This window comes from Grammomys surdaster, unplaced genomic scaffold (genome assembly GCF_004785775.1).
Source record: "Grammomys surdaster isolate TR1022 unplaced genomic scaffold, NIH_TR_1.0 1166, whole genome shotgun sequence".
Lineage (NCBI taxonomy): Eukaryota > Metazoa > Chordata > Mammalia > Rodentia > Muridae > Grammomys > Grammomys surdaster.
Genome location: NW_021605585.1, coordinates 1,198,306 through 1,212,676, shown reverse-complemented (window position 1 = coordinate 1,212,676; position 14,371 = coordinate 1,198,306). Strand labels below are relative to the sequence as shown.

At 40.7% G+C, this 14,371-nt stretch overlaps 1 protein-coding gene across 1 annotated transcript in view; it reads left to right on the top strand.

Moving 5' to 3' along the window:
* Positions 1-14,371, top strand: part of Tprg1 (tumor protein p63 regulated 1) — a 101,099-nt gene that overhangs the window by 25,038 nt on the left and 61,690 nt on the right. The window contains exon 3 of the mRNA XM_028783874.1: positions 13,013-13,189. Coding sequence (XP_028639707.1) covers positions 13,013-13,189 — 177 coding nt within the window. The remainder of the gene's footprint in view (positions 1-13,012; positions 13,190-14,371) is intronic.

The following is a 14,371-nucleotide window of genomic DNA, read 5'->3' as shown; positions in this document are numbered from 1 at the left end:
GAAAACAGTGGAAGATAAAAGATGTGTGCAGTTGTTCTGTTCTGTGCTTCTGGTCTATCCTCCTTCTAGCTCCCCACCATGGGGTTGAATTCTTGGCTTCTGCTCAAATGAATTCCTTAAAGAGAATTTAGGGGAGGAGAGGATGCTCCAGGGGTTGGACCTCTCTCAAGCTCCTGGTGTGCTGTAGATGACTTGAGTGATTTAACATCTATTCATTAATTTTGTGGGGGAAAGTAAAGAGAAGGGTGTTACCAATCCCTTTCTTTTGTGTAGCTATTAAAATGCTGTCTTCTTTGGTGGTAGCATTGTGGGAAAAGAAAAATAGTCTCACACTCTAAGAAACATGAGAGGAAAAATAACTCAATGGACTTTATACTGACTGGGATAACTGAAGTGCTGAACATGCTGTTGTCTTGGTCACTTCTTGCTAGGTCCATGTCAGGATATTGAAACATGGCTCCTGCATCTGTAAAGTAGGATAATATAGGCATGTAATGTGAAGAGCACTAAGTTTCAAAGAACGTGTGATTACTTCTGTATGTGATTGTGATCTGCTCCTTGCTTAAATGCCCTCCTTGTTCCCTGTGTCATGTATGGCTCTTTCTGAAATACATCTCAAGACTATGGAGACTCTCTCCATTGATTTTTTCCCACAGATATCCTCCAGACTCTGCTTTAAAATTTGTTTTTATTTTATGTATATGAGTGTTTTGCCTTCATGTCTGTATATGTTGTGCATGTAAGCCCGGTGCCCATGGAGACCTGTTTGTCATGGCCCCTGGAACTTGAGTTGTGAGCCATCACATGAATTCTGGGAAGGGAAGTCAGGTCCTGTAAAAGCACAGCCAGTCCACCATACTGCTGAGCCATGGCTCTAGCCCCTCATCAATCCTTTTTGCCAGAACTCTGCACCCTTATCCATCCATGTCGCTTGCTTGAATGTGAGTGCAGGAAACACAAGTCTTCATTTGGTTCATCACCGCCATTCTAAAGCCCATAACTGAATGCATTTGCATTTAGTGATGGATAAGGGTAAGAATTATTTCTGACCTAGTTTACTGGTACTGCTTCTTTAAATAGATTCTTATTTCATGTAGGAAGTTTAATTGCAAATTGGTAAAATTCAAATTCTCTTTTGAGCCATAATCCTGCACTGCTTGCTGCCTTGTGACTTCTGAGTTGTGCTCATATAGGATCTGCTGTTGGCTGGTCTGCCCTGGCCGTCTAAATGAATGGAACACCATTGCTTCCATTGACTCTCTTATTGTGTTCCAGCTGCGGCACTACCTTTCAGAGCAGCCCACATTGGTCACCTCTAACGAGGATTTCACATATGGCTTATATTTGGGTTAGAACTCAAATGAGGTATCTGATATAATGGAAAAAAAACAACCAAGCTAGACAAATGGACAAACATACAAATGTTTGCCTTATATGTATAGAATTGATAAATATTGTCGTATCATTTTTAGAAAGTTGAAACTAGTCATTTTGTATATCTGGAAAAGAATGATAGGCTTGACATATTCTCTTGAAGTGAATTTGACTTAATCATTCACTAATTGGCTTGTTAATTCAATACACATTTTAACAATTTTCAGGGGATTTGGAAATTGTCTCCTACATTGTGATTGTATTACTAGCCAATTATAATTAAGGAATTCGTGTATGCTTTGTGTTTTGTTATGTTCTGTGTATTGTGCATTCCTTATTCTCACAACCCCCCTATACAGCTCTTAAGTAATATGGCAGCGTTGTCTTCATTTGGAGACATGGAGGTTGAGTCTCAGAAAGCAATAGTAATTTTGGTATGATCTCAATGGCTAGCACATGGCAGAGCTGCGTCTCCCACTCCTGGCCTGTGTGATAGAGAGATGGCTCCTTCTCAGGCACCTAGCATTTGAAGAAGAGCCGAAGATAAAGATTGATTTGTTGCTATAGCCCAAGCTCCTGAGAATCTTGCTAAAGTTTCTGCATACATATAGATTGTCTTCAGTGAAGGGACATGAGAAAAGAAATGGATATTTATAAGCTGGTTTCTCTGCCCCTGACTGGGCTGGCTCTGTGATATGAAGCAGTAGCATTCTTTCATCTTGGTTTTCCTGGCTTAGGACTACTAGGGACTAATTCTCTGGGTTGGACAAGAAATGCTTGGAAATTCTCAGATACAATCCAACATAAAATGTTATGTAAATGCACATATTTCCATGCCACCTAAACACCCCCCAGAACTCAGTTCAAAGAACAGCTACCAGGAAGGCTGAGCATTTTTAAATATGACTGCAGTTCCTTGATAGGCTCTGGAAATGTTAGGTTCACACCACAAATCTTCCGCCTGCATATAGCTCCCTTTTTAAATGTGGTGGATGCCTAGGCCCCGTCTCCATGCTCTTGAATCAGACTTTCGTGAATTCCAGCCAACTTCTCTGAGTGATTCCACCTCCATGATTTTCATAATCTCATATGCAAACACACATAACCTGCCGGTCATCCTGTTACAAGCTCCTTATGGGGGGGGGCATACTCTTTGTTCTCTATAAATTTAATAAATGTGTACCTAGCTATGTCTCTGGATCATCTTTCAAGACATCCCTCAAACGCAATTCACCTAAAAAGACTTATCTTTCTAGGTGGCTTTAGGTTTCTTTCCTCAGCAGAGTAGTTAATTAGGAGCATTGGCTGGGGTGGGAGAGATGGCTCAGCAGGTAAAGTTAAGCCTCACTAAGGCTTTCAAGGTAAATTTGATCCTTTGACCCCACAAGGAGGAAGATAAAAATGAAGTCTATAACTTGTCAATGACATCCATGTCGAGCTATGTCTGTACTCATTCTACACACAATGAACAAACAAACAAACAAACAAACAAACAAATAATTTCTTAAAGCACTGCTTGCTGAGATAGACTGAGTCCAAACTCACCGTGTGACTCTAAGCATAAAGACTTCAGCTCTTTATGCTGTGGTTCTTCATCTGTGATGGTGATGGCATTGTGATCTTTATAGAGCTCTGTACAGTCTAAAAGATGCAGTCCAAATGATGTACACAGATAAAATTTTTTTAACAAGGAACATCAAGTAAATGGCAACTGTTTACCGGATGTCAGTTGCCCCTTGTATAAATCTGCATCTCATTTATAACTCTACATAACACTTAGTTCCCTTGTATTTTTCTCTCAGTAGATTATACACTTTATAGAGAGCAGGGTACATGTTAGAGGCCTTCTTAGTCCAATACAGAGGAGCATCTATATATAGACCTCCACAGGCACTCAGTAACCATTACTGACTAAAGGGAGAGATTTAAAGTCTTTACCCGTGGATGGTGGTATGGGAATGTGGCAGGCTCAAGAATACATTGCACACAACTTGGATGAATGCTGGTTATGTTACTTATAAGTTAGTTTCCTGTCTTGCTAGTAACAGAACACTATACATTGGATGTGTGATATAGCAGACTATTTTCCCCCTTAACTCCAGAGGCTCAAAGACTAAGATCATGCTAGCTGATTGAGTTGACTTGCTTCTCATTAAGGGCCTTTTCTCTGGTCATGGAAGTTGCTTTTAGTTGTGTGTTTGAGCTGAAAAAGGAAGCCAATATCTTTTCTTCATGAGGATGTATATTCTACTGAAGAAGCTTTCCTCTTAAGACCTCATCTAAAGCTAGTCACCTCTCAAGGTTCCACCTCTCAATGCCATTACTGTGTAGACTAAGGCTTTGGCATAGGGGTTGATTTGAACAAACAACACCAAACAGTTTATTGTGACTCAGTTTACTTATCTTTATTTGTGAGCATTGCCTGGTGAAGATTGTCATAGCATCTAACATGGTATTTGATTATGTTTCTAGGTGTTTCCTGTGTGTGTGTGTGTGTGTGTACATGCTGCTGCATGCATGTAACATGGGGGTGTATGTATGTGGACTGTGGAAGTTAGACTTGTCTCTCAGTGCCGTCCATCTTCATTGGTTTTTTGAGATAGGAACTCTCTCTGGCTTAGAACTGTGACTGTGGGATATGCTGTCTGTCCAGTGGACTATCAGAGCCCCACAGATCAGCACTGGGATTACAAGAACATTTCACCACACAAAGCATTTGTATGTGGATATGGGTTTTGGGACTTGAACTTTGGTCCTTGTGCTTGCAAAGGGAACACTTTATCAACTGAGCTATGTCCCATTCCCTTCCTATGTTTCTTTTGGGGCATACTCCACCTGCCCAATGTTAGCTGCATGTTAAAAACACACACACACACACACACTCAAGAAATAAATTCTCCTTAGTTTTTCTCTTTTTCACCTTAGAAAATGTCATCCAGATTTTCAGCTTGTGCTTTCCCAGCATTAAGACCTTTACCAGACTGTAGAAAATGGCATGCTTTAAGAGAACCTTCTGCCAGGGCATGGAAGAGGTGCCAGACACTCTTTTTCCTCAGCTCTGTGGGCAGTGGGTAAGGAATCTTAAGACCATAGTTTACCCCTGTGGCTCCAAGTGACCATTGTCCAGTCATGTCATACCACTGGGCACCATGCTATTCTTCTTTATATGTGTTCCTTCTCATAACACAGAGCTGTGTGTGTCAGGGCAGGAAGACCTTCTCAGGAGCACAGAGCCCAGTGTGTGACTGATGGCACAGGGTAGTGGGGAAACACAAGGGAATCACAAGCTGCCAGGTTTGGAAATCTGGGAATAGGGAAGGTTTGTGGTATTGGATTTTTATTAGAAACCATGTTTCTTTTGAGGGTCTCCCATTTTAAACAAACTGGAGTGGCTTAGGGAAAAACTAACCAAATGACTGAAAGAAATGTATGTGGGTGATTTAGCTAAACATTTCGCAAGACTCCACTTAACTCGTGGTGCAGATGCTTTGCTCCAGTGCCATGTAGTTTTCATCTGCTTGTGTTTGAACAGCAAACCCCAATTGGATGCTCTTCAGGCTCAAGGAACACATGAGGGATGAATGATTCAGTGTTTGTCCCCTAGGTTGCTGACTCTGGGCTAGCCAGGATGGTGTCTTCCTCTTCTCTTCAATGGCTTGAGTAGCATACTTGATTTGACTTGTAGATCACAGATAATAACTTTATTAAGCTTCAGGGAAAATGCCTGTACTGAGTTATAGGTATGTCCCCTCTTTTTCTCTGCACACACACACACACACACACACACACACACACACACACACACAGAGAGAGAGAGAGAGAGAGAGAGAGAGAGAGAGAGAGAGAGAGAATTAGAAGTTAGAAGAAAATCTTCTTTAGAAGATCATTTACAAACCGCACATTGATTTCCTAGTCACAAAAAGAACAATTCAAAAACTGAATTATCACTGGGCACAGGTCTGGACTGCAGGATCAGATGACCTCAGTCTCTGGATGACTGGCCGGTAACCTGCAGGATTAGTATGGCCTGTCATTGCTAGTTCGCTGTTGCCCTCTGCTGGTAAATCTCATCATCTCGGGAAGCTGGAGCTGGAGTTCTCAGATGCTCTCTTAACCTGGTCACAGAGGCTCCTTTCAACTTGCCAGAGATCAAGGGGGGTACTGGTGCTGAGGAACAGGGGCAAACAGGAATTGATGTCAGGATGGTTGTATGTCACAGAGAAAGATAGATTATGTGTTTCTGTTCTTTTTTTACTGTTTGCAGAGACCTTACTGGGTACAGGAATAAATGTAGTATAGATTCTGCACTAGAGGAAAGACCACTCAATTGGTGAACAATTGGTTGGACCAGCATATAAATAAACTGTTATACAGAGAAAATTATGACTAGGGTCATCGAAGAGGTACTGAAGACAGTGTTGGTATTTTTTGAAGAAATAGCATCCACTTGGAGGGTAAGGGTTCATGCAACAGGTAGCAAATAAACTGGGAACTCGGAGGATAGTTTTATTTTGTATCTCTGAATTCAACTTTTTAAGTGCTTTATTTATTATTAATTTATATTTATTGGCATTTTGCCTGCATGTATATCTATGTGAGGGTGTCATATCCCCTGGAACTGGAGTTAAAGACAGATATGAGCTGCTATATGGTTACTGGGAATTGAACCCTGGTCCCTTGGAAGAGTATCCAGTGCTCCTAACCATTGAGCCACCTCTCCAGTCCCTTAATTTAATTTTCTTAATTTTTATTTTATTTGAAAATTATTTGAGGATTTTATAAATAACCACATCATATTTATATCATTTCCAGCCCCCTTACAACTCCTTACATGTTCCTTCGATCCTTCCCTCTCAAATTAATGATCTGTTCAGATGTGTGTGAGCAGAGGGGGCAGGGATGATGGAAGCTTCTTATGTGTTGGTGTTTAAAGCTGACTACTTAGGGTTAGGATTGCCTCCCTCCTTCAGCATACATTCTGTGGCTCTTCATCCCATACTGCTTTCTCGCCTGGTGAGGTCCATGCAGGTCTTATGTATGCTAGTGCATTGTTGAGAGTTTATGGGAGCAGCATATCAGTCCTGTCCGGAAGACATTATTGTGAAACAGTCACCCTGATCCTCAATGTCACCCATCAACTCCTCCCTCTGTGTTAGACTTGTTAGAGTCCCTCCCTCCTCTCCATCCTCTCTGTTAGCCTCCCTCACTCCCTCTCCATCCTCTGTGTTAGCCTACCTCCCCCCTTCTCCATCCTCTGTGTTAGCCTCCCTCTCTCCTCTGCATCCTTTGTTAGCCTTCCTCCCTCTCTTCCTTCCTCTCTCCCTCCCTCCCTCCTCTCCATCCTCTCTGTTAGTCTCCCTCCCTCCCCTGCATCCTGTTAGCCTCCCTTCCTCCCCCTTCTCTATCCTCTGTGTTAGCCTCCCTCCCTCCCCCTTCTCTATATTCTGTGTTAGCCTCCCTTCCTCCCTCTCTTCCTTCCTCCCTCTCTCCCTCCCTGCCTCCCAGTCTCCATCCTCTGTGTTAGTCTCCCTCCCCCCTCCAGCCTCTGTGTTAGCCTCCCTCCCTCCTTCTTCTCCTGTTAAGGCTTCCTCCAGTTTTTCCACTCCCCCATTCATAGCACCTGTGTCCTTCTAATCCCTTTCCTTAGAGTTCCTCACCCACAGTGATACTGTTCTTCTTTCCTGGCTTCCATCGCTGGTCCAGGTTATGTGCTCAGACCCAAAGATCCAGAGCCAGGATTCACAAATAAGAGAATATGCAGTGTTTGTCTTCCTGGGTCTGGGTTATCTCACTCAGTATAATGATTTGGAATTACGTCTTCTTACCTGAAATTTTAATTTCTTGATAGCTAAATAGAATTCTATTGTATGTATATGTGTACCACATTTTCACTATTTGTGCATTAGTTGATGGGCATCTGGGCTGCTTCCATTTCCTAGCTATTGGGAATGCAGCTGCAATGAACATGGCCAAGCAAATGTCTGTGGAATAGGATATTGAGTCCTTTGGGTGTATGCCAGGAGTGGCATAGCTGGATCACATGATGAGTCTACTTTTAGCTTCTTGAAAAGTCTTCACACCAATTTCCACAGTAGCTGCACCAGCTTGAAGTTTCTCATCGGTTTTCCCCAATAATCTTAAGCACTCAAGCTGATGTCAGATGAAATCTCATACTAAAACCTCTTTTCTTCAGGAATCACTCCCCAAAATGGGAAATCCTAAAGCAAAAAGGCTTTTGCACTTCCAAGGAAACAATCAACTAAGTAAAGAAGTTCACAGAGTGGGAAGAATCTTTGTCAGCTGCACGTGCAGTACAGGTTAATAGCCAGGGTACATGAAGAGCTTAAAAAAAACCAACCTCCTAATTTAACAATGGGCTATAGCTCTGAGGAGAAAACCTGCAAAGGAAATGACAGTGGCCAAGAAATAAATTACAAAACAAAAACTGTTTAGCAGCCTTATCAATCAGAAAAACGCAAATATTTTCTAAGTTTAAAAGTAAGGATTTTAGTGTCTAGGGAACCAACTGTCATTTAAGGCACTTTCTGTACATGCCTGAGGAGCTGAGTCCATGTCCCCACAGCCCACATAAAAACTGGGTATTGTGGTAAATATCTATAATCTCACACTGGGAGGGAGAGACAGAACAATTCTCATGGCCTGCCATTCTAGCCAATCTGTGGGATCTCAGTTTCAATGAGAGGCCCTGCCTCAAAAAATAAATTGGAGAAGCAACTGGGGACACCTAACTTTGACCTCTGACCTCCACATGCAAGAGCATATATGTGTATGTGCCCATGCCAGATACACATGAATATTCTGTCTGTCTGACTCTCTTTTTCTGCCCTGTCTCTCTGTCTTTCTGTTTCTCTCTGTCTCTGTCTGTCTCTATCTGTCTGTCTCTCTCTGTGTGTGTGTGTGTGTGTGTGTGTGTGTGTATGTATGTATGTATGTATGTGATATATATGTATATATACAAATATATAATTCCATACACGCATGCATTCTTCTATATATACACATACACACTTATACTACATATATACATATATGTATACATATAAATATGTATAAATAAATAATTTGAGTTCCAGCAAGTAACAGCACACTCAAGAAGAAAACTCATTTTGAAACTGCAGCATTCCAGAATAGTAATGAATGTTAAGGTTTTGATGCTTGCAGCACTTTGCTTTCACATCTTATTCATTCTCATTATTATGGCTCGAGCATTCTCCCAAAATGTACTGATATGTTTAATGTTCTATTTTTATGGGGGGAGGGATATTTCAATTTGTTGGAAATCATGATCGGAATCCCCAGACAGCATGAGCAGCATGAACATACTGTACAAGATGAGTGAGACATAAATTATATAATCATAAAAATAACTATAAAATTCCATTCAGGATAAGGGAAATAGTGGGACTCTGTCAGTGCATATTAGAAAGACTAGAAGTGTTCACGGAGGCCAGGCTATGTGGTAGCAAGCAGGGTGGAGCTCAAGTCTGTAGACATTACCTAGACAAAGTCAATCAAAAAAGTAGCCTGTAAAAAACAACATGTACAAAGCTCTTAAAGAGGGCACAGTGTAAAACCAACTAAAACCCGAACAAACAGAAAAACAGCAATGGCATCAGAGAAGAAGAATGCAGTAGAGAGACTGGGCCTGGAATGAAGCTGATGGATCCTGACCTTGCAGAACATGGCTAAAATACCACATCACTTTTCAGGCATGATGGCAATGCTTGGAACCCCAGAACTTTGGAAATAAAGGCAGTGTCCTCAAAAGTTTAAGGCCAGCCTGTTCTGTCATTTGCCATGAGAGCCACAGAAAATTACTGAAGCTTTTTAAGCAGAGTGAAAAATGGACTGATTTTCTAAAAGCAAGCAAGCAAGCAAGCAAGCAAGCAAGCAAGCAAGCAAGCAAGCAATTAATAAAAACCTAAAAGACAAACCTAGAAATGAACCAAAAGCAAAACACAGGACAGGAATGCCCTCAGTGAAGTCGGATGAAGAAGCTGGCAAAAGAGCAGATGCATATAAGCAGGCCCAGGTAGCCACTAGAGCCAAGCATAATGCGACTTTGGTCATTCAATCTAGAGACAACAGTCTACCTGTCAAGGAAGGTTATGGCGGCAGTGGAGAGAAGGAGTGGTTTAGAGACAGTTTGCAGTGAAATGGTTAGAATCTGGCATGGAAGGTGGAATGTTACATGTAAAGAACTCCAATGACTGAAGTCTGCAGAAATAGATTGCATGTTCTCTACCAGGGCAAGACCCGGGTGCAAGAGGACACGGCTGGGAATCACCTGTGTTTGGGGAAGTTTGCTAGAGAGTGCAAATCTTGGGGTAGCAGTGAGGACATATCTCCTCAGGGAGGTGTTTGAATTGCATGCACACTATGGGTCCTTTGTTTAAAAGAGTCACTAGGGAGAGAGCCAAAACTAAGCCTTGACTGGATGTCTCAATATTCGTTTCAGGGCCCTGTACATATGAACCTGGTGTGTATGGTATACACAACAGTATCCTGTTTCAGTTTGCGCATCTTTAAAACAAGAGAGATTGTGTGCAGTTGAAAGCGTTATTGTGGAGAGTAAAAGAGAACACTGAGGTTCCAGGCCTTAGTAATCTCCCCAAGCTACATCAGTTCTGTGTGGCTGTTATTCCTTTCTCTGTATTTGTTATTATTGACATCTGAAATTCAAGAGTATTAGTATCGGCACTATGTGGTTCAGTGTTTACAGGAGTTCCTCAAGAAGTGAAGATATGACTCAAGTCCAAATAAACACCACTACCTAGGAGCTGGAGATGGTGGCCTGAGCTATTTATAGGCCTGAGTGTTTACTTGAATTCAGACACCTCGACATGTAAATTATGCAGAGTCTGTGTCACAGCAGAGCACACTGTGTTCCTAAAAAGAATTCTTCTTTTGCCCAGAATCCTTTACCTTTTAAAATAAATCTCATTATGGAGCACTGACATTTTCAGTAAAACCATTCAACCAAAAGCTGAAGGTTTTTTCTATTTCTTTTTTTTTCTTTTCTTTTTTCTCAGAGTGAAAACAAGTCTGGTTTATTAGGCAGCAGAATATAATAGAAGTTTATGTAGAGAGCTGATAAGACATCTCAGGCTTTCCATGTTCCTAAGACAGAACATATGAAGCTGGCTACCAAGAATTATCTCTCAGTAGAGTAGGAACTGAATGTTGCTTGTAGAGGGTATGTGAAAACCACAGAACCAAGACTTCAGATAGACCTTTTGGGTTCAAGGCTATTTCTTTCCATCATAGTGTAACTTTGACTTAGTTTTCTAGCAGAATGACTGTGCATATAACCTCCTTCAGAGGGTTGTGGCACATGGAAAGCTAATACTTGTAAACACACCATGGCCATTGTGTCATGGGCATGTTGCCGCTCAGCTTCTCTGCCCACTTCTCCTCAGTTTCCCCTACCTTTTTCTTTCACCTCTAATTTTCTCTTTCATGCTTCTCCCATTCCTCCTCCCATGGATATATGTTTTACTTTCTTTTACCCATCTTTATACTACAAAGAAGGTGGCATATGTAGTCAGTCACCCAAAGCCCCTTATTGTCCTATGTCCACACCACTCCTAAGCACTGCTAAGTTTAGAACTCTAATGGAGTCATTTCCCATATTCCTCCCAATAGAATAATGAGGTAAGTTTTGTGTTCATTTCAGAGACAAGCTACTTAGGCCAAAGGAAGTTTAAAGTCCAGTCATACAGGGTTATTAAGTGATAGAAATTCACATTTCTGTTCACATAGTCATTTCCCACAAAGGATCCAAAGTCAAGTTTACATTCATTTATTTGCTCATACACACATACATGCATACATACATACATACATACACACATACATTCTCATGCATTTTCTTATATAAAGGATGGGTAGCACATACTTACTTGAATTATGTTACCTTCTATAATCAGCATTTATTCTGTATGACCAGTGTCTTTATGGTAACCAGTGCTAAACACTTTGTATATTTGTAAATCAGGTAGATTAAAAATATTCAGACAATAGAATTAGCCAGACCCGAAGACTATTTAATTCAATGTGCTTCCATTCAGAATGAGAACTGTGGAGATTCACATTGCATTTTAAACTTTCACTGTCAAATATATTTATGTAATTGTAAGAAGTTATAGGTAATTATTATTATGTAATCAGAATACAGTAAATGTGCAATAATAAGTTTAAAATAAGAAATAAATTATGTAGACATATGTGGGGGTCTAAAGGGTCCTCCTAGACAGTATAATAAGGGGCTAGGCTCATAAAATTGCCTAAGAAACCGACAGATTTGAAGGCTGACTAGGATATTGAGTTTTCTCTGTGCTATAAGATGACTCTGAGCAAAGGCCAGGCTATATAGAGATCTGTCATTCATCTCAGGAGCCTGGATTTGATCCTCAGTTAAAGGGATGCTGTGCAGCGAGGTAAAGGGAGCCATGTCATTCAGTTCACATTTATGAACATCACCATGGTTACTATCTAGGTAATGGTTGGGAGCATGGTAACCATAACCAGCACTAGATTGATTATGTGTGGTCAAAACTCAGACTTAAATTGGTTACAAAATTAACATTTCAGTCTATTAATAAAAAAGCACACACTAAAATAATTTTAATCAGTCAGATAGGCTTTTTAAAATTAACTTATTTTTATATATATTCATATTTGGCTAGCATGTATGTTTGTGCACCATGTATGTGCCTTGTGCTCACAGAGACTAGAAGAAGGTGAAGTATTTCATAGAACTGTAACCACAGATGGTTGTGAGCCACCATGTGGATGCTGGGAATCAAGCCCAGGTCCTTTGGAAGAGTAACCAGAAGTCTTAACTGCTAAGCCATTGTTTCAGGCCCATAAGTCATAATGTCTTATATCCTGATGGATATACTAGATGGCCAGGCAAGAGCTGGAGAATATGGAGAATATGCAGAAATTATTTTCCATTACTTAGAAAACACTGTTCTTATTTCCTTCCTGTTTTCTTTCAGGATTCTTAATTCACAGTCAAAATGTTCCACATGCACCCTGAAAAGCTCTCACTTTAGGAGCAAATCAAATCAGGCTATACTTCCCAAGCATCTGCTGTTCAGTTTCTTGGCTATCTATTCTCCAGATGGATATGGTGAGATGGGCTTAGTCATGGCAGTCTGCTTGTAAGTCTCAGTTTCATCTCCACACAACTAATAATGGTTCCTGGAGATCAGTGTAAGCTAGTTGGTATGGACAGGACTTTGTGGTACAACCTGAGTTGCCAGTATCATTGGAGGAGGACTGCTCTGTGATGGTTTCCTGGAGAACAGGGAGGACGAGAAGCACAAATTGATTGGAGGCCAAGATGATACAGACTTGGCTTTCCTCAGATGAGTTTATCTAATAGGGAGCCATCTTGAACTCTGCTCATAAGATATTCATTTCCCTCTTGTTTGCTTTGTTTTGTTTTTATTCTTCCCTTACCTGCTATACCTGGGGCAGACTGACTAAAGGTCGCAGTAGGTATTTCTTAGCCTCTTTTTCTCTGTGACTCTTGATGTCTTACTGAACACTGTTATTTGTACTTGAAAGGCTATGCAATAATTCTTCTTCCTTGTGTTTGGTCCTACAGGATTGATCACTGGAACAACGAGAAGGAGAAGATCCTGCTACTCACAGACAAGACCCTTTTGATCTGTAAATATGACTTCATCATGCTCAGCTGTGTACAGATGCAGCAGGTTCCCCTGAGTGCCATCTGCCGCATCTGCCTGGGCAAGTTTGTTTTCCCAGGCATGTCTCTGGACAAGTAAGTATAATGCTTCGGACCTGAAGAAGCTGTGAAGCAAGGCAGACATGTGCAGGGAAATCAATAACATGGCCAACTGAGTAACATAGGCTGGAAGAAAGTAGAGAGGAGGGGAAATCTTTCCATTACGTGCATTAAAGTATTGAGTTAGCTTCTAATTGATGATAAGCACTGCAGATGTGACTTTAAGCAAACTGGTACTCTAGAATAAGAACCTAAATAAATAGCTAAATGTATTTAGGTAGGGAGGACTATTAGAATAAAAAGAAAACGTTCTTTCTCAATGTACATGGCAAACAATTAAAGAAGGTTTCCTTGGAGAAGCACTTGAGCTAGTATTTGCTGTTGGTTAGGAGTTACCCAGACAGACAGATAGTTAAATAGTATTCCAAGAGGGAGAAACAGCATAGGTTCAAAGAGTAAGGCAGGGCCAGCAGCATGTAGTATGGTTGGTGATTCATGTTGTTCTGTAAAACCAGATCGACAGACCTTACTATAGTCAGTAGCTCTGTAGTTCTTTCAAACTCCTCCTGGGAGCTCAATAGCCTTAGACCTTTAACAAGGGACCAGCTGAGGTCTACAAAGGAGTGTTGACCTTGGTAAGTTGCTGTGTTGATCTTGGAAAGACATGTATTTTCCAATTCTTTTAGCTATAGTAGATATAAGCCATAGGCTGGCCATCTTAACTGACAGGTGAAGGTGAGCTCTTCTCATAGAACTGTGAGCTCACAGAATGTATGCACCATTTTTGTTTTGAATTAAGTACCTTCTATTAGGTTTGGCACATTCAGTGCTCTGAGAACTAAGAGCACCTTAAACAAGCATATGGTTTTCTTTATCAAAGCTTACACTATCAAAGAGTTTGCTTAATTTGCTCTTTTCATTGGTACAGAAAGTAATTCATTTAGTTTATTGAATTTTAGAACTGGAGGTTTAGTAGTAATAATGATAATGCACACTTAAGATATATTTAAATGTTACAAAATATTTATTTTTATGACCACTGATTTCTTCTCCAGATCCTATACCTAACATTCTTTACATGGACACCAGTAACTTATTTCCCACTTTTAAAGAAGTTGTCTACAGATATAATATACCAAAAAGTCTCTGTGTATACATCTTTAAAGTCTACACAGTGCAAGATCAGTCTTAGCCTTTACTACTGCAGAGTGTTACTGT